This window comes from Copadichromis virginalis, linkage group LG5 (assembly GCF_057382275.1).
Source record: "Copadichromis virginalis isolate Kocher_CV1m ecotype Utaka linkage group LG5, C_Virginalis_male_GT1.1, whole genome shotgun sequence".
Classification (NCBI taxonomy): domain Eukaryota; kingdom Metazoa; phylum Chordata; class Actinopteri; order Cichliformes; family Cichlidae; genus Copadichromis; species Copadichromis virginalis.
Window position 1 is genome coordinate 39,867,539 of NC_140622.1, and position 26,933 is coordinate 39,894,471.

Genomic DNA, 26,933 nt, shown 5'->3' on the forward strand with positions numbered 1-26,933 from the left:
GTTAAAGATCGAAGGCAACTGTCAGCTCCCCACCGTGCAACGTTAACCAGCGTCTATGAGGTGTGTGTGTGTGTGTGTGTGTGTGTGTGTGTGTGTGTGTGTGTGTGTGTGTGTGTGTGTGTGTGTAAAATCCCCCTCCTCCGCCTTCCATCATGCAATGCCAGCAGTGAAAACAAGGAAATGACGGCTTTATAAAACCGCACAGGAAGATCCTGAACTTGTATTAAAAGCTGCACAGAGAACCAGAACAACCCGAACGATGAGATTAAATCTGCAACAAAAAGCCAAATATGAGCCTCTGGTAACACTTCAGGCGTCCTGTGAGGACTAGTTCATCTGTCCGTCGTGTCCTCTGAACAGGAACATTACAAACTCAACCTGTGTTTTTGCTGTGCATGTTAAAACGTGTGCCACATATCTGCTTAAACTAGTAACAATTACCACAGTTTCATCACCCTTATGTTTATTTTTCCCACTCACACATTAATCCACACATCTAACCAAACTCAAACCTCATCTGAACTTAACACCAACCCAAACTTTACAGCGTCTCAGTCACCCGACCAGCTCAAAACATCATTTCTTAGTTAGGAGCTACACAGGTGTTTACCTTCATCCTGTGGATATATACAGAAGCGCCCGGCTACAGAGGTTCACAGAATAAATGAGCAGTTGCTTCGTTGCCTGGTCATGAAGATTTTCTTTTTCAGGTCCCTTTCACTCACTTTGCCAAATTTAAGAGGGGATCCTCCAGCTGTGGTGACACTTTTCATCTACATTTCAAGTTTTTGAGTTTATTAAATATGACTCTGAGTGTTCAGTCTGAGCTAAGCTAACTGTGACCGAACGGAAACCAAGACTTCCCCTAAAATTCAGGTCACTGTATATTATGGAGACTTTGTCTTTGTCCACAAACAGAGGCGTGTCTCTATAAGGCGATTGTATAAACACATCAAGACCCCGACAACCACACACACACACACACACACACACCTTCAGCCAGCACAGTTTTAATTAACCGCCGTCACCCCTCTCTGCCCTCCTCTCTCTGTTCCTTCGCTGCTCTGCTTCGTCTCAGGTGGTTGACAGCTTCATTAACCTCAGGAAACCGACCTACCAACGTGTCATCTCTCCCTCTCCTCCTCCCCTCCTTCCTTCCTTGCCTCCTTTCAAGGTCCTCTTTTCTCTACCTCCCTTCTTTCGCTGACACCTTACCCTCCAAAAATGTCTCATCATTTATCATGACTTTTTACCTCTTTGTGTTTCTTCTCTCTTCATTTTTTGCTGCTCTTTTCCTTCCTTTTCTCCTAAATCTACCGGCTATAATCACAGCAGGGTCTAAGGTCAAAGTTTACAGTATGGCCAACGCCTCCAGTCCCCCCCCCCCACACACAGGCCGCATTCTTGACCTGATATTTCAGTAACAGTTCAGGTTTTTTGTGGATGTTTTGCCATCGTGGCCAAAGTGAATCAGCGCTGACAGACTCCCCGCAGCAACAAATATTTCTATCGACAAATCTGATCACACACCTCGGATTAAAGTGCACGTGGGCTGCAGATGTGTAGGATGTTTGTACATACTCAAATATGCCAGTTGGTGTTTTTATATGTGTCAGAGGGGCCAGCTATCACAATAATGTGTGCAGAGATAACACCCGTTGGCTCTGGACTGTCGCAGCTATCAGTAGGTGCTTTTACGTGTGCGTGTGTGTGTGTGTGTGTGTGTGTGTGTGTGTGTGTGTGTGTGTGTGTGTGTGTGTGTTGTGTTGCATCTGAAAAATTCCCATCCCACAGTCCCACATGAGGTCAGCGTGTTTAAGTTGGATTTTTTCCACACGAGTGTCAAAACTCCTCGTCAAAATGCGAAACAGCAGGAAGATGTTAAATCTGCTCTAAACCAACACAGGCGTCCATCCCTGAAACAATAAACCCAAACACACTTATACATATACATATTTATATACATATGACTTTGGAAATGTAACTCCAGAGGACTGGAGTTTCTCTCACTTTGCTGTCTGAATGTGAGCGTTTGGCGTTGGTTTTTCCTTCGCCTTGAGCACCGAATGGGTGAAGAGTTCTGACACAGAACACAAAATTTCACAAAGTGTTTGAAAGCTGTTTATTTATACTCTGCACAACCCTACACTGCTCCGACAGCTAACATGTAGTTTCACATTTACATCAAGGCTCTGACCGTTTGAGCCTTCAGGTCTCACAGCTCCGTGTTTGACAGACTCGGTTTGCTGCCTCGAGATGTAACATGTCAGTTTCACTGGTAACAACCTCATTTTTTAAATGCACGAGCTTTGAGTCTCCTTACAGTCTAACACACTTTCACTTGCTGTGTGAAGAAGAACTGATCAGTTACTCCTGCTCTTCTCTGTTAGATTAACAGAAGCTGGTGGTTGAATTTGTTTACTGTTGGATTCCAAGTAGCTGCAGCGAACAGCTGGTTACCAAGAGTCTGATGGTTAAACATCCTCAGCCTCTGATCACCTGGTGGAAGGCAACCTGTCTGCAAACAGTCCCAGCCCGACTCAGACTGACTGAGTCCTGAGACTCCAAAGTGAAGATAGGAACTGATGACGAGCGGTCACAATCTGGCACCGTCCTGAAGGCGAGCATTTCAGAAGGAATGAGATCACTGCACACACTGACAGTTATTCTGATTGTAACAACTGCTGTGACTGTTGCATTGTGTTTTTATCTCAGTGAGTGGAAATAAGTTTGCAGCTTTTAGCTGAAGAGTGAAGCCGGTGCAGAATTACTTTAAACCTGCATTGCTACTGATAACCAGCAGGGGGCGACTCCTCTGGCTGCGTTCTGTTTGGTGATGGCTTCATGAGCTCAATAGTTTCAAGTCATATTGAATTAAACATTTAGTTCTTTTCGTAAATGAACTCAAAACAGAGAGGATGTTGAATTTTGTCCTGAATGATTCGTTTTTTGTTTTGCACATTTAACAACTTGCTGAAACGTTCTCAGACTGCACCAACCCCACCTAAAGACTGTTTCCATGACTACAGCTAAAAAGCGGCCACAACTGTGCATTTCTCTCCAACTCCAATGTCATCATCACAAGAAGATGCCGTGGTGGAGTTAGACTTGAGTTTATGTTCTGGGTTTTAAGTTTGTTTGTGATTTGCTGTTTAGCTCCAGGCTGTGCTCACACTCGGCACAGCTGTCTCGCTCTGCACCCGGGCACCTTCATCCACCTCTGGCATGTATTCACACTCCACAACACCAACCGTTTGTCTGAACTTCTGAAACCTCCTCTCTTTCACAGGCTCTGTCTCTCCGTCTCCCTCCAACAGCCTTTTGAAAAGCACTCTTCGAGAACAGAGAGGTTCATGATTTCATAGGTTTTGTTAAGATCACCTCTACAAGTGAGCAAGTGTTACACTTAATGCCATTACGAGTGGATCGCAGAGCAACTGTCGCGTGATCACATAATGTCATCACATAGTTTTGGTTGCCAAGTCCTGCACAAGTTCCCTCATCACCAGTGAAAGGTAAAACGTTAACGTCGATGCATTTAAAAACACTCAAAGCTGTGTTTTAAAATTCAGACAGCTTAACATAGACTAATCTTAATGTATGTCTCACAGTCATGAGCGAAATGTCCGCAGTATAAACACCCTGTGAGCCGGGCGTCAGACATATTTACACCACAGTGTTCTTCACAGCTGAGCAGGTCCAAACTTTCATAACTCAACAAGTCCGGCATTAAACCCAGATCACTGTTACGCTCCGTCTTGAGTATAAAGCTGGTAACTGTGGGAAAAATAAACTCCTCATTATTCTGAGATTTGGTTTATCATTTTTAACTAATGCAAGGTTATTTCATTTTACACAAATGACAGCAAAGAATCTCTCTTTTAGATGGAAACCATAAAAATATATAAAGTCTCTACAGACAGGAATCCTCACATGTTGTGTAAACACACGCCTGTGTGTAATCGTGTGATCACGTCCACGTTTACGATCGCCGCGTGATGTGTCGACAGGCTGAGAAGAGTCCGAGTCCGTCCTGTACACGTGAGAGCAAACCCTGCCTGCATGTGTCGATGCATGCGTGTGCGTGAGCGTTCATGTGTGTGAGACCAGAGGTGCAGCTGACGAATGTTTGGCTGCGTGTGTTTTCCAGAGGCCCCAAGACGATCCCAGATTAGAGCACAGACGGGAAACAACAGGATCCAGGTTAGAGGTAGAAGCTTTCACGCACGCCGTGGCCCCGCAACGTTTGTCGGTTTACTTTTAAGCCAATCAGGCATGCACACATCCTGCAGACACACACACTCACGGGGGTAAAGTGCATGCGTCACAGCTGACCCAGCGTCTGACCTGAGCAGGAATCCACAGAGAGCAGCCCTCATCCTGCAGCGAAGACCAGTGTGTGTTGTGTGTGTGTGTGTGTTGGACTGTATAAGTGATGGAATAAACTACTTGTCTGTGAACACATCAGAGGAACACTTCAGCCCACTCTGGTACGCACACTGGAGCAGAGATCGAACCACCAACCTCGTGATTCATAGATGCACCCAACCTCACCACCATGTAGCTGCTCATGTAGTGGACAACAAATTTCCCACGCGTGGGACTAATAAAGGTTATCTTATCTTATTTGGAAACACTGAGTATGGCAGCAACGATCCTCTATATTTCACTTGTGATAATTGGGTTGTGCCCAACACGACAACATCAAAGTGTTTATTTACCCAACTGTTTGTTCAAAGTTCAAATGATTTAACATAACTTTTCACATTTTGGTGGTTAAAGTGTCATACTCACTGAGCATCAAACATCATTCGAGAGCAACTTGTATACACATGAAATCTGTGGAGATTTCTGTAACAGCAGAGTCGATAATAATAAAGAAATGTTTTTTATCTTAGTTTGGTACAAAGTCATGAAATATTTAACCCGTTTATTTGTCCAAATTTGACTTATGATTAAGTTTTTGTATCCTGGGAAACACTTAAATTAAAGTGAGGTAGATAACAGCCAAGGTTGATTTAAAGATGGCTGGCAAGTGGAAGACACCCACTGAAGCTAGAGACGTGGATTATAGACTCACCGGGGAAATGTTCATTGAGGTCACTGATCAAATTCTTTTGAAAGCTCCTGTCAGGAAGAACACAGGTTTAAGGCTCTGCTTCACTTTTCACACTTAAGGACAGACACATGCTGGCTGCCAAGGTTGACCTCAAGTACTTGAGTTTGTCTGTGTTACTCCAGGATCAAAGTGTGTGGGAAAATGAAATGAAGAAAGGAAAGCTGAAGAGTTCACACAATAAATACTGACTGACGTGAACAAAAACAGTGAATAAAAAGAGCAACTATAAAGTTTAGAGCTCAGTGTGTGTGTGTGTGTGTGTGTGTGTGTGTGTGTGTGTGTGTGTGTGTGTGTGTGTGTGTGTCCTGTCTGAGTATCTACCTTATAAAATATTAACAGCGTGTCTGCTGTTCATCCTGCAGCTACAAACACAGCACGAGGACCTCGGCGTGCTTCATTAAATGGAGTTCACTGCCTCCTTTTACTGCTGTGAAACCACTGAGCTGCTACTGTTTCCAACGCCACACACAGACACATGTAATCCCATTACACAGCAGCAGCGTGATACTGCGAGACGTCCTCCGAGATCGGACTGTTTGGGTAAAAACGTTGAAATGGACGTCAGCTGACGGGACAGAAGCTTCTTAGACGGCAACAGAAGCATCACAGAAAGCCACATCTGTACTCGCAGGTGATGCCACATGTGTGGTGAAAGTGTGTGTGTGTGTGTGTGTGTGTGTGTGTGTGTGTGTGTGTGTGTGTGTGTGTGTGTGTGTGTGTGTGTGTGTAACATGTCTGGAATGTTCCATTTGACGCGTTAGCTGCATAATGCAGAAAGCAGCTCAGTTGGTTTATTTGAATCAGCTGTGTTGGATCAAGGACATCTAAAACCTCCAGGACACCGGCCCCCGAGGCCTGGAGCTCCCCCACCCCTGCTGTACATGATGAGGCCTGGAGCTCCCCCACCCCTGCTGTACATGATGAGGCCTGGAGCTCCCCCACCCCTGCTGTACATGATACGTGTCACATAGTCATAGGTGAGCTAAACGTCTCTCCATCACCTGAGTCACAGGACCAATAACAGATAGATTTGATGCACCAGTGGTTTTGCTGAAGTTTCTTGGATGTTCTATTAACCACATAGCAAGCTGTATTGTCTGAGAGATATAAGTGCAAATGGTATAAAGCAGCGGTCCCCAACCCCCGGGGCTCGGACCGGTACCGGTCCGTGAGTCGTTTGGTACCAGGCCGCGAGAGTTGAGGCTCAGGTGTGAAATGTATGGTTTTCAGGGTTTTTATCGGTTTTCAGCGTTATTTTGTTATCGTTTTTATCGTTTACTCGGTTTTCCTGGGTCTTTTCACGTGTGTTATGAATAAATCTTCTTTTTTTGCTACCGGTACTAGTTTTATTTTGTTGTATTTATCCGCGACACGTTAAAGGCCGGTCCGTGAAAATATTGTCGGGCATAAACCGGTCCGTGGCGCAAAAAAGGTTGGGGACCGCTGATATAAAGAGCTCCAGTAAGCTGAGGTGAAGCCACACCTCCCCGCTGAAAGCTGACAGCCACCTGTGTCTCCACCCACCTGTCAGTCAGAGACCACACCCTAACAATTCTAAGTTATACTTAAAACAGACTATAAACATGTTCATTTCTGCTCTACAGTCTTCAACCCCGAGACGTTCGGTACCAGATTTGAGGCTGGGGTGTGAAATTGATGGTTTTCAGGGTTGTTATCGCTATTTTTTTAAATCGTTTTTATCGTTAACTCTGTTTCCTTGAGTCTTTTCCTGTGTATTATGAATACATCTTCTTTTAGTACCAGTACTGGTTTTATTTTCTTATATTTATCCACAACCCCTTAAAGGCAGGTCCATGAAAATCTTGTCGGACATAAACCAGTCCGTGGTGCAAAAAAGGCTGGGGACCGCTGGTCTATGGGGACTGGCTCACTGGTGGAGCCTCAAGTGGACACTAGAGGAACTGCAGCTTCAACACTTTAGTGCTAGCTTCATGTTTTAGGCCCAGAGGTCACTGTTTGTATAGAAATCATAAATTGATGACATAAATAATTTTGATTAATTAACTATTATTAATTATTAATAAACATGCCTTAACAGGAAATTAGTTCTTTATTTATCATTTATTACCAGAAAATTTCAGCCAAAATAACTTCAGTTCAATAGGTTAAATTGTATTCATATAGCACCAAATCACAACAACAGTGCTGTACAGTAAGACCCGACAATAATACAGAATAAGTGTCTCCATGTAAGAGCTGCAGTTTCCACTGAGGTATTATGTGCTTCTGTTTTTATCTTTAATCCATCAAAATAACTTTCAGGTCTTTCCTTTTCCCTCCCTTTGTCTCGCTGACATTCACTGAGTGTATTCAAATGTCTCTGACTTCGATAGTCCCGTCAGGTCCTCGGTGATTATTCCGAAACCCTCCCCTCTCACTTCAGCACAATCACTCGATTGTTACAAACAGCACAGTCACTGCTTCACTAATTCCAGTCTTCCATGTCTTCACTCATTCATTCAGCAGACAAACACTCGCTAACTGCAGCACAATGAGACCAGCCGCCCTGAACTAATTACCGCTGGATAGGAAGCAGTTGTTGGCTTTACTGGTGTTGCTGGTTGCCAAGGAGGAAGCAAGCATTCAGGGGGAGAAAAGTGTGTTAGTGTGATTGGAGCTGGATAGATGACTTCACTGGTGATTTAAGTGTTGTGCTCCTGCAGTGGAGCGCATTTTTATTTTCAATTTACGTGTCAAATTATCTCTTTAAGATGAATCTTTGTCACATAAACCGCTGTTTTTCCTGCACTCAGAACATCAGAACAAAAATGTGCACAGTCAAAAAGGCTTTGTAATATTTTGTATCCGGTCGTTAAGTCTGACGTCACTAGCCGTGTCTGGGCCTGAACTCCAGGTCCATATATATATATAAACGATCACTATGGCATTACTGAGAGTTGAAAAACTGTCTAAAGTCTTTCATCTTTAATAAAACAATCAGCGTTCTGCTCTACCAGGTGTAACAATTGAGTTTAACATCCAGGCATCCATGAAAACGGAATTTATGACATTTAACGGAGTTAGAAGTTAGCAGGGAGTTAGCTCGCTAGCTTCTATCTAAATACAATATAGCATGTCCTGGCTGCGGGGTTTTGGAAACAAATTAAAACGTACAGCTCTGTTATCACTTCCAACATAAATGAAGACAAAGCTAAACAGCAGTGACGTTTGTAGGGTTACTGAAGTTTGGCTAGCTGGTATATAATGATGTGCTACGTGACCGCTAGCGACACAGCTATGTTAGCATAATATAAACAAGCTAACTCTTTTTTCCACTCGATAAAAGTTAACGTGAGTGTTCTCGGTGGTCAGGAACAAATGTAATCGCATGGCAGGATGCTGTAAAAGGACCAAACTTCAGCCAGGAGAACAACTGAGATAAGATAAGATAAGATAAGATAAGATAAGATAAGATAAGATAAAATTTTATTAATCCCTCGGGTGGGTTCCTCTGGGAAATTCAGTAATCCATCCACAATACGAGGTTAGTCACTCATATACTGCTGCATGGGCTGGGCTGTAGTTACATCCTAAGGTTTAAAAACTGAGCTTAAATAAATGATTAGCGGTAATAAAAGCCGAGGGAGGTCAACAGTGATCACTGACTGTTTTAGGAGCTTTTTGAGATTAAATAGAAGAAAATACAAAACATTAAACATGTTAACAACACAAAAGCCATATTAAACGCAGACTACTTTAGGCCCGGAAGTAGGATTCGTCACGTCATCACTTAACGACCGGATAGCAGACTGGATTTGAAATAGCACAGTGAGGAAAGTGGACATGGACTTTTTTTTAGGAAGTGAAGCTGCAGTCCAGGCCTGGCAAAGCATGCCGAGACACCACGAGTCATCTGATGACGGCCCCAACCAGACTTAAAAACAACCGCACTTTGTTTTAGGATCTGTACTTTGTTTACATTTTTTGGGTCTTTCTTGGTTGTGAAAACTGACCGTAATCTCAAAGGAATCACAAACTCGTGCTAACAAAAGCTCACGTTGGTCAGACAGCCAAACAACTCAAAACAAACCACAAACTGCACATTCATCACCTTTTGGAGCTCCGTTCACCGTCACAGCGACGCTCAGCGTTAAAATGGAAAATGTATCCCTGCAGCCCACCTGCTACAGCGCACACCGAGCTGTAACCTCACTACCTGAGGGGCCCACGGAGAAACAATCGGAATAACGTAAAATACAATAAAAGAACATGAAATAAAACAAAGTATCTGTAAACAATCTGAATAGAAAACAACACAGAAAATATCAGACGTGACGCTAAAGTGAGTCAGAGAGCATCATCAGTGCAGGGCTGGCATAGCAAAATGTTCTGTGGTGAGGGGCAGCCAATCAGGAAAAGGTGGGAGGAGCTAAAGCTGCTCATTTCAGGTAATGAAACAAAGTGTATGATACAGAAGGATTATTCTGAGCTGTCAATCACGCCCAACAGGTTGTTGGTTCATCTGACATCCAAAAACTGGAAGCGTCCATTTGGTGTCACATATGATGAAAACAAAGAAAAAGATCATCACAGATCCGCAAAATATTCAAAACCAATGGAGTATTTGTTTGGTGTTTCATAATTCTGCCGAGGAAAAGTAAAAGCTCGCTATCTGGGAAACGAAATCTTTAAACCAGCCTATAATCCAACAATAATCCAGGGCCCGGTTTAAAGACAGGCTAACGGGAGAGGAGATAAAACGACCTGTGTCCGATGGAGGATTATCACAGTTTAATGTCTACAACAGTGAAGCTGAGGATTAACCTCCAGCTTTAAGAAAAAAAGTCAAAATCTGCATCTTCTAAACGCTGCAGTACGAAGTCTGAATGTGGGTGATGACAGCGACCTGCAGGTGCTGACTCCAATCAGGAGTGTTTTACGGCCACCGTTAGCTCATAACAGAGTCTCCCACTTTAATTCTGCTCACTGCACTCATAAAATATTTTACTGAAGACAAAAAGCATTTGTTATCGACATTAATCAGGGCGTCGCAGATCAGTGTCCTTTAAAACTCTGGGAAAGTAAAGGAAAATGTGACTTTGCTGTACGTGGGGGACATTTTTACAGCGACACAAGTCCCCGGATCACTTTGTGTATTATAGACATTACTTCACTGACAGAGTTATAAAGTTCTCTCCAGACTGCAATAAGCCCCCAGAGATTATGACTTTACTGCTGAAAAGCGTTAGCCAGATACAGACAGACCGTTCTACCATCACATATCACAAAAGCCAGGAAATAATCCAACATCCACTTTCACCAGCACCTTAATCAAGTCTCGACTGTACAAGTGGGGACGTTAACTGATAGGCAGCGACCCAACAACGATACGAAACAGTCACAGTTTTCTCATGTGAAAATAGTAAAAGACAAAAAGGAAGATGACAGATGGAAAAGTTCCTCCTCTGAGGTTAAACTCAATTATGAAGATATTGTTTCTTAGCTCTGCTACTGGCCACCAAAGAAAGCCTGAAACAATCTATTCGATGGCCAACTGTGATCCTAAAAAGCCTTCTGACTCTCAGTCTTCATGTGTTTACTGAAAAGCTCTGTGGAAAGCTACAACCAGTGACAGTCGTGATTAATGGTGCTGCTTAAATCGTCCGCAAAACTGGCAAATTAGGCCTAAAGTGTTTGTATGAGTTAGAGACCAAAGGAGTCACATAAACTGTGGACATGAAAATGTAAATGTCTGTCATTGGTGTGTTTGTGGTGCAGATGTGAGGTTCTAATATCCAAACATCACAGCTAGCACTTGATTTTCTTTGGTTTCACTCATTCTGTTTATTAAACAGCTGGAAAGTCGGGTTTTACCCACGAAACACCCACAGCTTTCAGACTGGTCTAATCCTCACTGACTGGTCTGTCACTCTATTTCTTTTTACTGGTACCCAAAGGATGGATTACCAACTGGGCAAAGTGGGAAACTGCTGAGGGGCCCGAGAACCTAAGAGCCAATCTTTTTACCTATTTGTGACACTTTTAAAATAATTACGTCTACTTGTTCAGTGAAAAGTCCTCAAACACTCAAACACTGGAGGTTTCAAAAGTGCAGCACTTGTTCTCAGCACTTGTTCTCAGCACGTTTCGACGTGATTCTTACCTGAGTGGGAGAGCTGCAGCCGCGGTCCTGTTTGGCTCCAGGTTTTGGCTTCGGGGGCGGCGCTCGATGCTGCAGGCTGCCACAGCAGAGGGACGAGAAACACCATCATGAAAATCGCGTGCACAGACGCCGCTTCTCGGGTCCTGACTGCACCTGCTGCCTGCAGGGCTGCAGCAAAAATCAGCATCATCGTGAAGAAGGACCGTCTGACCGGTTACATCACACTCAGGACGGCAGCTGATAGGAGGACAAATGAGAAACAGGACAGAGATGACACGTCATGTTAGATATGCTTTTGAAGCTCAAGAAGCTTAAAATGCTCATAATCCAAGAGCACCTCAGACGAATCCAGTCTGGCTCCACCTTCACAGAAACATTTACATGTAACCTGCTGTGTTCGGCTTTGTCGTGAGATCACGCTGCACGCACAGCATCGGTGTTTAACCTACAGGCTGGTGGTATCAGGAGCAGAACGAGGACCACCGTCACCGTGCAGGACTGTGGAGTTTGTCTGCAAACTGGAGAGGCTGCTAATCATTATGAAGTACTCGGTAATTAAAACGTATGCAGAGGAGAGCACGTTATGTGCAGCACTAGAAGCCAGTCTATTTAAACACCAGATGAAAGCAGCTTCACTGTTGAGTTATTCCAGTCGAGCTCAGTTTAATTATTCGATTCACGGTAGTTTGGAGCTTCTGCAGGATGACTGAGGAGGACGGGGGGGGGGCGATGCGCAGCTCAGACTTTGCACCAGCTGGTGTGTGACCTCTTTAGAGGACTTCTGAGCTACTTGCAGCTAATGATGTGGGCTAAACAAACACCAGAGTTTTCTCTGTGATGATGTCAGGGCTCTGCAGCACACGATGTGGTCGCTGCATTAATGTCCTTTAATAAGCGTACCCACAGCGTTGGCAGTGTTTTGCACAGAGAGCACCAACACTCAGCAGCCTGGTGGGCAGTAATGCATGCAGTTATCCTGCAGCAGGACTTATCTGTGCATTAATGAGTCTTTCTTTGAGCAGTTTGCATGTTCTTCCTGTGCTTGCTCAGGTTTTCTCTGGGTGGCTTGAAAGACGATGGAAGATAGCGCTGTGGGAACGTGGTTTGTAAAGCGCTCTGAGTGGTCAGAATGAACAGGAAAACACTGTTTAAACAGTTCATTCCCATTTAAAATCAAAATACGTCACATTACTCACAGCGGGCTGTACTAAATCAGTCATGCCTCATTTTATAGCAAATCATCCAAAACCTCTGAATATTTCACCTGATGATGCAAACTCGCTCTAAAGCCACTGAAGTGTCACAAAGCGGTTCATGAAAAGAAGAGTTGTGTCAGTTTATGAGAAGAAGCTGTGCAATCAGATCTCATTAAATTAAGTCAACAGTGAAGGATAAAGATGAACGATTACTGGAATATGTTTACATTCATATCGGAGGAGCCCAGAATCCATCCAGAGGGGCTTACTGGCATCTTAATCTAAGAAAACACTGGATGTTCTCTTGGCAAACGGCACTAGCTGCATATCTCATTTAGAAAACATTCCTAAACGTGAACAGCGCTCATACACTCCAAAAACAGAGACAGACAGAGAGAGAGAAAGGCAGACCATAAATAACGTGTCAGGTTCTTCTTGGCCTGCTGAGTGAAGACGGATGCTGAAAGACAACGTAAACACTTCCAGCGTGTTTGCAGACAGACTCAAAAGTTCGGCCGACGTCGTGACTGTTACGAGTCGGAGCGTGAGGTCGTCGTTCGCGTCACGTGTGTCGAACAAGAAGCAAAGAAACAGTTTGTTTACCTACTTCAGTTTGGTTATTTGGGACTCAGTCACCTGAAATAAAGACATCAAAGCGGCTCCATCTGATATTCACAGATAATTAAATTCAAATTAAATACATTTTTGCAGAAACAGCCAAACTGTCCAGATCGAAAATCGAATCGCGTTTCCAAAACAAACAACCCAGTCTTCTTTTTTTATTTCCCATATTCCCAAACTTCCTCTGCACTTTGGATTCATCTTTAGCAAATCACAAACACCTGGATAGCTCTCCAGCACGCAGGAAGTACAGTGAGGCGGCGGCTCGGTTAATGTGGGAACGTAGCTCACGAGGGAACCGGGTCCATTTATCACTTTGTGCCGTTCATAAATTATGGTGACGGCCGGTTTCAAGACTTTAGTTTGAGGGATGAACAGAGACGTACCTGCTGAGAGAGGGAAGGCAGGTACCTGCAGCTTGTTAGTAACTCTGCTCAATCTGATTGTCCTCCGCAAAATATAAGATGCAGCGATGGACAGACGACGGGACAGAGGAGTGAAATCAATCCATAATATATAAATTGTGTCTTCCGTAGTTTTACATATGTTGGTTTCGTTATTTTGAGTCTTTCTAGTCACTGTGAGCCTGTTTGTGGTCGTTCTCTCCGCCTGTAGTCTGAGTGTGTCTGGAGATGTTTTCAGGCATCCTGTGGTCCTTTAAAGGCCCTTCATTGTTGTTTTGCATTCCTCTGTGGTTTTTTCCTTTGTTTCTTTGTGGTCATCTTCGTTTTCTCTCTCTGTGGCCTTTTTTCACGTCTCATTTCAGTTACATTTCCTTTTTTGTACAGTTCCTTTGTGTCTGCTTGGACCTGCAACAATAAAACTCGATGTTAACAGCTGTCCAGTCCAATAGAATCTCCCGATTTCATCGAGCTTATTGAAGCATGTCTAGTAACAAATTAACGAGAACAACAGCAGTCCTAACTTAATTTCATTCCTTCCACTTTATCCAGAGCCTAACCTAAACTATTCCAGCCCGTAAAGCACAGGACCCGCCCATGTTATCAAACCATAATTTGTCATAATCTATCAGAGCGGATGGCTGGATAACATCAGCTGGTTTTAAAGAGCTCAACAGGTTGGACAGACGCCTGCTGACAGAAGAAAGACAGCTGAAGGTTTTTCCCTCGGCCGTGTTTTAATTCGGCCTCAGCACGACTTGGCAGCAGCGCTCTGAGCACGTGAGAACTAAAACGTTCAAGAGCTCACTGGTATCATCAGAGGAGGAGCTTTTCCATACTGGATGCACTCTGGGATGCACTAACAAGCTTTTCTAACCTGAGGAATTTCTGCTTGGCTTCTCAGTTCTGCCACACTGAAAAATAAAAGGCTTCCCTTACAGATGCAATCGAGGGAAACTGATGCCTTAATTAGACGATGTTTTGAAGGTTTAATGCAACTACACGCATCAAAGCAGCTGAGAATGACTCTCGACTTAATGACAGCCTTTAATATCCTGCAACTCTAATCCACCTAATGGTAGACTTGCAAATAAAACCTTTTCAAATGAAAAGCATTCCTGTGTAATTCCTGGTGATGACGGATTATTGGCTGTAATGGCTCCTTTTATTGTTTGAAACTTTGACAGTAATGACAGTCAAACACCGGAGAACAAACACAGCTCATTTAAAAGTTTCTTTAGATGAAGGAAATCTCCTCTCAGAGCCGAATCCTCACACAGTGAGGCAGAAAACGGTGCAAACATCCTACTGATGAGAGCTCACTTAAAAATGTGCCTGTGTGGGAAATTTCAAGTAAACAACAGTAAAGCTGTCACCCCAGGGTTAAAAATCCAGGGAACAGACAGAGAGAGCGGTTTTCTGCATCGGTTATTATACATGTAAAATATAAGCACACACAGATGCGATGGAGTGAAACTCGGGGAAGCGGCCTCTTCAGATCTGTCAACGTGGAGACAGACGAGGACAAAGCGTCTCTTCCTCTCTGCTCGTCTGACATGCAAACATGTGACTGAGCGCCTCGAGAAACTGTACTGCAGCGGAGACAAAGAAACGTGAAGCATCAAGTGCAGAGATCTCACGTGAAGACGCTCGTCCGTCCGTGTGTTTGTACCCAAGGAGACCTGGGTGTTGTCGAGACTCTAAATAAATCCCTGAAGGAAACTCAGCATTTGTTTCTACTGTCTGTCTGTCGGTGTGATTCAGTCCCGCAGACTGAACACACGCACAAACAAACACACTACGCAGTCTCTTTCACAGCCAAACAATGTGGCAAAGCCAGCGAGATAAGAGGGCCAAGTTTTGAAGGCGGCTCTAAAAATAAAACAGATGTTTATGGCATTTTTCTGAGGGGTGGGGGTCAGATTCAGTTCAACTGCAGGTCAAAGACAACTGTTAGTTTGAGTTAAACCTTTAGCACTGTGGCTGTACTAGCATCACCTGACCACCCAGAGCATTTAGAGTAGTATGCAACTAATAAATCAGTACAGTTGTATGAATGGAAAAACCCACTAAAAGAAACAGGGATCAAGTCAAAGACTATATATAAAATATGGACATAGCCAGCATGGCTGGGCTACACTTATTTTAACTTTATCAGCTATTATAAATTAGCTTGGTTAGCAAAGTGAATTCATAACCTATGAACACAGAAGTTTGTTTCTCTGCTTTAAAATTGGACATTAACACAGGAGTCTATGAGTCACTATTGGAACCTTAAGTAAACATTAGAGGACCTGCAGCGTTTGGCACACCAGCGTGGGCTCTTTTCCATCCCCGGAGGTTGTTCTCTTGGACCGATTACACAAAAACACACGGTCTAAGAACTGTGTCCCAGTATCACGCATCGGAGCCATAAAGCAGCCATAGAGTAGAAGTGGGCGATATTGTTGTGGAGAACCGTTCCCATGGTTATCAGCTGGATCCATCTTTATTTTCTGTTCCTGCTGCATGGTGGGGGTTGCTGCCAAACAATGAGTAAACACAACAAGCTGTGTCACATCCCGGTTTGCAGCCTCATCAGGAATCACTGCAGGTTTTAATGCACAAGCACCCTGCGATGCTTTCTTGTGTTGAGCTGATGGAGGTCAGGACGATGCAGAGAAGAAAAGCTGAGTGATATCAAAGAGTCAGACTGTGTATCAGTAACCTTGTAACCCACATCCTCAAACCCGGAGCTCCTGAAATAGGCTGTTTTTGCTCACAGATATCCACTCTTTGTGCACAGCTTCCTATGTTAGTTGAAGGAGAGGTTTGTTTGAATGATGAGAGGATAAAAATGTCTAAAACGGGCTTCCCGTTGGTTCCCAACACATCGCGCTTCAAAGGAAAAGAAACATTTTTGTGTTCTTGTTGATTCGGTTCATTCGTCTGCAGGCCTTCCTGCAGCCCAGGCAGAGAAATCCTGCAGGCACCACTGCGATGATTTCACTGCCACCTCACAGAAAACCCTTCCAAGACTCTGGATTTTCAAAGAAGTTAAGTATTTGGTTCTTTTTTCAAGTGAATTAGGCAACGCCGCAGGAGGAGACGGGAGGCTCGGCCGCTCCTGGTGCGATGGCACCGTCCACACTTTGGACCTGCTTATAAAATCAGAGCCTCTGAATGCTTCACATGCTTTCTGTGACCTTCATCTCCCCGCAGAGTAGAAGCAAGCGTGTCTCGCTCCTGGTCGGGGGATTAAGTCGTTTTATTATGTTTACAGGAGGTGAGGTGAAAACGTGGCTGGCCACTTGAGGGAAGCTGAAAAATCTCATTTTAACTGCTGGGATGATTTATCAGCAGAGAGGTGGAGGACTCCCGCTGTTCTTCTTCTACTCTTTCTGGTTTCGTTTAATTCATACCTTCACGTTTGAGTTTTTCTGCATCATCCTCCTCTTCACTGCTCTACTTTTCCCTCCTTTAACCCTCTTTATTGAAACTCCCTCTCTCTGCTGTTAGCACCTGATCGCTTTTCTCTTACTCCCTCCGTCCTCCTCCGAGTCTTCTCCCTTACTTTAATATTTCTTGTTGTAAGTCAACCAGCGAAGGTGACAGCTTTACAACATCTCTCTGCCAACCCTCTAATCCTCATCATGATTTAATAACTCCTCTTCTTCCATCTGAACCTCCCCGCTAATCCCTCCACTCATACTTCAACACTGAGAAGTGCAATATCTTTGTTTCTTAAATCCACGTCTGTCTCCCTTTCATGTAACGCTGACTTATTTCCAACAAATCCCTAATCTAATAATCTTTATCCTTCACCCATGTTTTATGCAGCTCCACAACCTGACCACACTCTTCTTCTTCTTCTGCAGTAGAAGAAGAAGAAGAAGAAGTCTTTGGTTCAAAAACAGGCTCAGGAAAGCAAAATGTACTTAAAGAATGAAAAGTGTTTCCTGTGTACTAAACTTCCCACTATACAAAGATAAAGCAAAATATGACAGAAGGAGCCTTTGTCACCTCGTTCTAATCACCTCATTTGCAACTTTAAACTCCCAAAATAAAAAATATAAGATCATATTTAAACAAGAAGGGTGGAGCGCTCAATTAGCCCTTAGTCACATAAGCCTAGAGAGAAGATGGCAACGCCCGTGATGTCACTGGTTACCAACCAGTGACTGGTGGTATCCAGACGATCTCTGATTGGTGTCTGTGTCCGTGTGACTCGCTTGGATAAACTGATGCAAATAAGCTCAGTTAGTGAGCTGCACCCATCGAATGAATAGTTGCATCTCAGAGAAATTGATGCCTGCTAATTAGTGATACTGTGAATAACAGGAGTGCAGCTTGTTGACATTTCAACCTTTGCTTCATTTCTCGCCCCTGAAGTCGGACACCTAAACACATTTATCGTCGTCTTCACTTCTGGGTTTTGGTCAAAATAATTTGCTGATTAAATCAAAAATGAAAACGTTGTCACAGATACACTACAGAGCTTCAGCTGCGTTTTATGAGCTCGTGTGTTTCGGTGGGTGTTGGGGAGTTCACATCAGTCCTCAGTGAGCAGGTGCACAGCCCCGGGGCCCCCGATCCAGCAGGCACCCACTGGTACCTGACAGTACAGCTGAAACACACGCCCAACGTCTATTTATCTCTCTTAGCGAGCAGAACATAACAACATTCTTGGTTTACTGACGGCGGGTTTGAGGTCACACAGACGGGCAGGGTGCTGACAGTACGAATGAGCAGCTTATGCAAGAGTCGAATACACGAGCACGTGTGGAATGTGTGAAAACCCTTTAAACGACAACACCTTCAAGATCGAGTTCATCACAAGCATGACAGAAACCCTCCATCCATCCGTCCATCCATCCGTCCGTCCATCCGTCCGTCCATCCGTCCTCTTAATTCTATTCCTATAGAATCTATAGATCTGTGTGTCTAATTGTAATTAGCAATAAAAATAAGAGGCACAGTAAAGAAGCCCTGTTATTACAGCTGTGATAGGCCGGCTTCTACAAATGGGAAGTTGTTTACATTATTTCTATATTTGAAGAGATGAGAAAAATACAAAAGTCTCTTTAAACACAAAAGTATATTTGCAACAATATTAAATATCTCCATGTGCTTTCATTGCATATTTGTAATAAGCAATATTCAAAGGAAGTAAAGTACTGTAACTGGGCACTTTACGATAACGTGTTCTACGATTATCAGGGATGGAAATAATAAGAGCAAAAGCATCAGGAGGCAGTAAATCTCAGAGTATTGCTCGGTATTTCAAAAGGAAGGGAAACTTTTCTTCTTCTATTCTTTTGGGTTTTTTACAGCACATAACTCTTTGGACTTACTTTATTGAAGCTTTCGCGTTGCCAGACATGACTGGCACGTTGTGCCGAGGTAAAAGCATTTACAAAGCAAAAGCAGATGCTGAACAAGGCGTGTTATTGTGAAAGATTCTCTAATGTATGTTTAATATTTATGGTGCCGTATTTTCCTTCTCCATTTGTAAGGTCTGCTGTGTTCCTCTAACTTTGCTGTTCCTCTTTTTACAGCTCCGAGGACTTTGATTCATGCTCCTCTGGATCATTTTGAGATCTCAGCGAAGTGGTGACCGTATCTACATTCACATGAAACAGATACGGACAAAGTTTAAATTTGAGGAGATAATTTGCAGTTGAAAAAGGTGACAAATCCCAACACATGTTACAATACTCTGCATGTCGCAAAAATGTTAAAAATCACAACAACGTCGTATCGTGGGTGAAGTGTTAGTGGCGTGATTCCCAGCTTCTCAGCGCTGTGGCTCGTTCTTCTGGTTTCTGAGACTCTCCGGGAGATGAACGATATCGAGATGGGCACAACAGCAACCAGGCCAACAGATCAGCTGATAGGAAAACACCAGACAGGAAGAGCCAGGGCTGAACAGCAGCAAACAGAACCTTCACAATAAAAGCGAGGTGGGTGCATCATTCTGCATGGATTAAAAAAACAGATATCCTTTGGTGGATGTTAAAATATCTGTGCAGTACATAAATGGCTCATTGCTTCAGTTGTCTGCACCACACTGAGCAGATTAACCACCATCAAAAAGTCACGGAGAACACGCTGTCTTTATCCCAACTTCTGCTTTATATCTGATGTTTGTTCTCCCGCCACGTGGCTGTAAACCAGCTGAAGAAGCAGCTGTTCAGGATTTATTAAAAAGTGCAGATGTGACAAAAAGAGGGGGGTGAGCGTGCGTCAGTCATCGCACATTTAGCCACATCCTTTCATCCTTTAAAACACTCGGGGTTCACAGAGATCCCCCATCACGGCCTGTTAAGTCGTGATAAATCGGACAGACTCGTTTTTTTCTGCGAAGAGAAAATTATTGCTGCATTCTTGATTCAGAGTCAAAGCCGTTAAAGCTTATTTGGATGGAATTTATAGCAGCAGTAATAGAAATATAACCAGCAGTGAAAGCCAGGACCTGCCCTGGATACGAGTGTGCTGCAGGTGCGCATTCACAGGTTCGTCACATTCTCATCATCTTACAAATTTCTCTTAGGCTCAGTGCGTCTGCTGTGAGAGGCATTCAGAATGGCCACACTGAGCCGTTTCAGATGCCCACGGGAGACACTCTGAGATTTGATTTTAGAGTTTTGTTTACAGGAGTCGGTCCTCCGGCCCGTTTCACGGCTCTGAGACACGATTTCAGAGCTGGACTGGCGGACGTCAGACTCTCAGCAGGAAAGAAAACAAAATTCTTGAATCGAGGTCAAGAACATGAGTGATGGTGAAAGTTTTCGCTGGAAGGCTCTGAACAAAAGGAGACTCGCTCTGACTTGTTTAGCTGCACCTGGAAGATGCTTGACGTTCCCCTGAATCTTTATCATCCACGCTGCCACTCTGCTCTGCACACACCACAGCCTGGGAGGGGGGGGGGGGTTTCTCCAGAGCTATGTTTTGTTGAATGTGAACCAAGAACATGTGAACTCTGTGTGATGCATAGAGAACAGATTTCAAAATCCCTAAGGCACAACTTTGGTTTGCTACATCATGCTGGAAAAGCTAAATGTGACTTTAGCCATCATTAATACCAATTAGATAAATTAGAGATTTTCTTTTAAATAAGACGAGTCATTTATAACCAGCACTGAGCTCAGAACAACAAGGCAGGAGAAGGACTTACTTTTGTTATGAGGGGAGAAGTCTGGTGATTAGAGCGAGGTCCAAGAGGAAACCAGATATTTGATTTAGGTATTTATTAGGAACAGTTTGATTCATAGCAGGGAGTCCAGACATGTTTTCAGTCGGCATTAAGGACTCCAAGGAGACCGTCTGCTTTTTAGTTCAGGATTGTTTTCCTGTGAGAAGCAGACGTAGTTACTACAAACTAATTAATGTGGAACTGGAGCAATGAGTGCTTATAACTGTGCGTGTCGTGTGAAAAACTCCACCCGAGCTGTCCACAGATGTTCCACGGATGTTCATGACAGTACAGTTAGGAGAAGAGAAACAAGTATGGCTTGCTGGAAGCCAGAGGAACGCCTCTCTGAAAGAGGATGTTAGCACGCCTTAGCTTTGCAAAGCTGCATCTGATCAAACCACAAGAGCTCTGGTACAATGTCCAGACCAGACCGGAGTCTGGAACCAGCACTAATGCCTCAGACCTGTCAGCACGGTGGTGGAGCGACGATAGCGTGGGCACCTGACAGCCGCTCAGTCGCCCGTGAACTCCTCTGTCCCACGGCTCAAGCTTGGGGTGACAGCCACGCCTCAGTGATGTCATAACCTGATGTGTCACTGCACTGTAGCCATTGGAGACCTTGTGCGTAACTGATGTGGCCTAGTTTCAACGAGGAACTGTGGCACCCCAGATTCTTTCCTTTGCATGCATTTCCTGTCTAAATGTGTGTTTATGTGTTGCATTCATGGTTTCTGGAGTGTATTTTCCACCATGCTTTTGTCTTTTGGGGTCACGCTACATTTATATTTTGAATAATGTCTGATTGCCTGGAATTACATTGAGGGATCGCCATCGCTTTAATTTCCTTTCAGCACGCCACAGTCCGGTGCGCCACAAAGACACCGTGGAGTCCATTTATTCCACAGTTCATTAACCACCTCGCACAGATAAAGTGAAACCAGAGTGGAGCCTTTCTGAGGTGAAACCACAGGAGCCGCACCCGAGACAAGTGCACGGCTTGTTTTTTCCACAAAGATGACTGAGCTCAGAGTCAAGACAAACAAACATCATTGTGGGAACGGAGCTGGTCTCGATGAGGAATTCTGGGAAGAGGAAATTCTTCTTTTTTACCCCCCCTTCTCTCTTTCTATGATCACTGCGTGTCCCTCTATCTGTTCAAGGCCTGTAGGAAATATCCTCTCACTCTGGGGGTTTCTGGGAAGAGGAAAAGAGCTGATGTCACTTCCACACAAGGACAGCGAGGACAAGGAAACAGGGCCCCCTGATTCTTACACAACTCCCATAATTTTGAAGTTTGTCATATATTGTTATGCTTTCTTCAACTGCATTGTTAGAGGCGAGACTTGAACACCTGCAGCCTGTTATTCAATCTGTTAGACTGAACTCAACGTTTAAGAAAATCAAGGCTACATCCTTCCTCTTAAATAAAACACATAGTTCTTAAGAGATCGCGGATACAAGCGGCAGAAATGAGCTTCGTACGAAGGGTGGCTGGCCTCTCCCTTAGAGATAGGGCGAGAAGTTCGGCCATCCGGGAGGGGCTCAGAGTAGAGCCGCTGCTGCTCCACATCGAAAGGAGCCAGCTGAGGTGGTTCGGGCATCTGACAAGGATGCCCCCTGGGCGCCTCCTGGGTGAGGTGTTCCGGGCATGTCCCACCGGGAGGAGGCCCCGGGGCAGACCCAGGACACGCTGGAGAGATTATATCTCTTGGCTGGCCTGGGAACGCCTTTGTGTTCCCCCGGATAAGCTGGAGGAGGTGGCTGGGCAGAGGGAGGTCTGGGCCTCTCTGCTTAGGCTGCTGCCCCCGCGACCCGGCCTTGGATAAAGCGGATGAAGATGGATGGATGGATGGATGGATGGATGGACATAGTTCTTAATAGTTATTAGTTGCTCTATATTAAAGATTGGGTGTGTTTTTTAGCTGGACCTGTGAACACTGGTTGAATATCTCAGCCACTTTTGGATGGATTCCCATCGATGGTATCGAGGGCGACTGAGTCGGTAGAAACTAGATAAGAGAGGCACACAGGCGGCGGGATTGTTCACTGGACTGCGTGAATGTGTCAAGTGAGGTGATGGAGGAGAGGTACAGGACATGCCAGTGAACTAATCAATCCCCAGACCTGAGCCACAACCACCAAACCCATCAGTGCTGAGGCAGGAATCACATACATACACATGCAAACATGGATTTTATCCCAGAACATTTTCCTTTGGTAAGAAACCTGAAGATCGTGACCCCGTAGTTGCTTCAGGCTGTATTTGGCGCTGTCCCATCTGAGGGCACGCGTGACTGGAGGCCTCTGTTCTGTTTCTTCCTGCTATTACTGCGCTCAAGTGACGTTTCTCAGCAACTCCCTGCTCACTCTCTTTACACCAGGGAGCAGCTGATTGTGCTTTAGTTAGCCGTCATGGTAACAAGAAAGGATGAAGCGGCGATGGCAAAACAGCAGGACAGAGGTGGATTCAGGAAGATACTCTGGATCCCATCGATGGCTGTCAGGTCGTTCACAGAGACGGGAATAAAGACGAACGAGTAAACATCACCTTTTCCCTCTTATTCTGTCCATATTTAGGCTTCCATTGAGAACCAGAAGCTTTTGTCAGTGATTACACCTTTAAAAAGAGACTTTCTGCTCATCAACAAACAGACAGATGCGTTAAATGACCGAGTAGTGAACCAAGTGAAGCTGAAGTTTCTTTTTCACTTTGCTTCTTCTGCACCAAGTACAGAAAAATCACTCGCTGTGGGCTTAGACGTAGTTCACAGCGCCGACCTCGGTGTCCTGAACCTCTCCATGTTTGGTCTGTCTCCACACTGTTACTGAAACCATCAGACCTGCTGGCCTGACCCCGCTCAGGTCATCCAGCAGGTGCAGAGTGAACAAGTCTTTTCTTTAAAGCCTTTTTATTCTTTCAGGAGTGAAGCTGTTCCTGGAAGAAGCCCAGAAGGAAACGGCCGCCTTCTGTTAGCGTGAGCGAACAATATAATGAGGGTGAAGAGAGCGAGGCGCCCCGTGTCTGTGTGTGTCTGTGTGTGTCTGTGTGTGTGTAGTCGTGATTTTTTTCATGTTTTTGTCTGAAATGTCTCCGTGTGATTTGTGCAGAGTGAAGGTGCGTGGGTAGACGTGCTTCTGCCTGTGCGTATAATCGCTCATGTCCACTGATGTTTGGGCTTTGTCTGGTTCGATGGATGGCTGCTTTCATGTTCCTGCTTCTGGGGTTTTGGAGAAGGGTGGAGCTGGAAAAAAAGACCTGACCAGCAGGAAACCCAGCTCTGTTATGGTCTCAACAAACGCCAGGAAGGAGTTTTGTGTGTCTGTGTGTTTTCACTGAATAAGAACCCTCCAGGCAACCTGCTGCTGCCCATTAAAAAAGAACCCAAACATCTGTCACATCCTACCATGAGTCTGATCTCCAGCGTACGTCTTCATGTCTACACAGTTCTGAGTTAAGTTAGAAGAGACAGAAGAGAGTTTAAACCTGGCCCTTTAATACTTTTAACAGTTCTGTTAATATAGAGAAAAGTACATCTTAGTATTTGTTTGTCTGAAAAATACACTTTAATTCTTCGTCTTTTGCCCTGAACTGATTTTCTATGCACGTCATTGTTGGATAGTTGGTTGCTTACAATAAAAACTAATTAGAAACCTCATCTAAAAATCCAAAATCAAAGATAACAAACCTTTTATGTAAAGAGGGTCAGGGTATGTTTTGTAAACAAGCATTGATAATATAATTTCAGCAGTGATCATTACATCTCCTGCATCTTTTGTACATTTTTATAGGCTTTTAAAAAAAATCTAGTATTCTTTATGTATTTGTAGTTTCTTAGATTTCTGCCTCCGTGGCTTCTCTCTGGGTGCTCCAGCTTCCTCCCACAGTCCAAACACATGCAGTTAGTCTGTGGACTGTGAATCTCCTGCATATTATTCTCCCCACTCCGTTTGCTTCATCGGGTTATATTAATACTAGCTGTTGAGCCTGATAAAAGGAATTTTGATCAGAATCAATCCGTAAAAACAACTTCTGAATTCCTTAAATTTAAGCTGACTAGATATTTCCGTCTGGGGAACGCTCCTTTAAAGACGACCTGACTTCTGACATATTGCAATAACACACGAGTCCATATGTTTGCTGAGCAGTCAGTAAGTCTTCACTGCAGGTTCATAACGGTCTGAAATTACAATCAGTCTGAAGGGAGCTTTAAAGTTCGGTATTCAGCCAAAGGTGTAAAAGAAAGAAAGTTAGCGGCAGGTCTGGTGTCTCTGCTGGAAGACGAGGACCACGCCCTTATTTTCCTACAGAGAGACCAGAACTAATTTCCTCCTCAATAAAAATACCAGAATGTGAAAGTATTTTCTGTGATAGGACTATACTTGCATAAAACAGAAGAATGTGCAAATGCATGGCTGAAAAAGTGCATAAACATGACAGTCGAACGAGTTCAACATAAAATACAAGACAAAGAGTCTGTCTGCAGGACGAGAGACTCACTGTACAAGCAGGTTACTTATCGCCCAGTTATTTCCACAAAGTACTGACAAATAAAAGAACTGCATTTGTTTAAGCTGCATAGAGCTGCAGTGGGAGGCTGGAGCCTGTCTGAGTTCAGTGGCAGGTCCAGCCTGGACAGGCTGCCACTCTCACATTCACAGGGATGATAGAAAAATCCTCTGCTTTCAACGAATGGCACGTTTATTTTGAGAAAAGGATGGATGTTCAGCATCGTTTAAAAGCACCATGAAATAAAAAAAGAGGGAAGAATGTGCAGCCCCCCAAAAAAAAGAGCATTAACATGACAATCAAGCCATTTCCACCAAAAATACTCACAAAACGACGAATCTGTGATGGAGATGTATACGAGCACATCTTCATCTGTTCAGCTCTCTGCAGAGGCCCTGATCTGCATCAGGAGGCCTCGGTGCAGGGGTCACTGCAACATTCAAACACATGCAAATCGATCGAGTCTTCACTGGAGACAGAAATGTCTGAGTGTCGTCTCACGTGGATTCAAACTGTCTTGTAGTGTAAGCTGTGTTGTCCGCGCACAGCAATCTGAAAGACTGACACACAGTGAGTAAGACATAAAGTAATCCTCCCTTCATTAGGCGCCTTAGGGAGCAGTGAAAGGAGCGTCTATTCACTGGATGCGGTGGGAACACTGGGAGCAGCCAAGCAAAAAAACAACCAACCAGCGGGGAGACAACCCCACACAAGCAGACCCTGCCGACATCTCCTCACACCGAGACAAAGCCGTGAATACATGTGAGGCTTAAACTTCTAAAACTTGTTTCCCCCCTCCTCGCTTTTTTCATGTTTTCACCTCTTCTTCATCTTCATCCCCCCTCCTCTGTCTTCTTAAAGAAAAGCGGCCTTCATTACTCTGACGGCTGTCACTCGGGCCACGGGCAGCTCAAACCCCCATCAGCCACTCACGGCACAGCCGATAACGGCGTGCAGAGCAGCAGCGGCTCTGGCAGCCGACCAGTAAAGCTAAAGGAGCGGAGGCAGGATACTGTTTCACTTCTGCTGCTTTCTGAGGACTTACAGACGTTTTCATGGCAGAAACCAGCTTTGAAGTGCAGATATTTGCAAGCTGCAGTCAAGAACTTCTGCATCGAGTTTACTGCCTTTAATGCTTCAGGTGGTAGAAGAACGGATCTGTTTCAGAGCTGCTGCAGGACGGCGCTGCAGCTACAGTGACTTAAACATTAGCTACCAGGTCTGAAGAACAATGACATTTCAGATGCAGTACGTGCTGCTGTGTGGACAGGCATCTGTTCCTTCAAACAATGGTTTCTTTTGTGGGAAACGCCATGAGTGGGTATGCATTAATATGTTATGGAACAGCACATAAAAATGATGTTTTTAGCTTCATGATGAAACCAGAAGCAGACTGGATGATAGGTGACAGCAAGCTGCCATCAAGGGATGAAAATTCCATTAAATCCCAATGTAATCTATCCATTATTAAGCTGGGATAATGAGAGAGACAACTGCTGGAAATGCTGGATATAACATCACCAGAAGAGTTTGGAACATGGATTCATACCTGGGAAATATCACACTGACATCGGATGAAAATGTGTTTCTTTCATATTCAAGCTTCAGTATCTGTGAAACCGTTCACCTGTTTGGACTCTGCTGAAGAATATCATGTGACTTATACATGAGAAGCTGGAAATAAAATATCCATCCATCCATTCGCTTCCGCTTATCCTTTTTCAGGGTCGCGGGGGGCGCTGGAGCCTATCCCAGCTGTCATAGGGCGAGAGGCGGGGTACACCCTGGACA

The 26,933-nt window shown here is 44.3% G+C and overlaps 1 protein-coding gene across 3 annotated transcripts in view; it reads right to left on the minus strand.

The window, feature by feature from the left end:
- Window positions 1-26,933, minus strand: part of LOC146710382 (semaphorin-3D) — a 110,118-nt gene that overhangs the window by 46,837 nt on the left and 36,348 nt on the right. For all 3 annotated transcript variants that reach the window (XM_085457797.1, XM_085457798.1, XM_085457796.1), the window contains exon 2: window positions 11,244-11,480. In XM_085457797.1, the coding sequence (XP_085313923.1) occupies window positions 11,244-11,433 (190 nt within the window). In that variant the 5' untranslated portion in view covers window positions 11,434-11,480. The remainder of the gene's footprint in view (window positions 1-11,243; window positions 11,481-26,933) is intronic.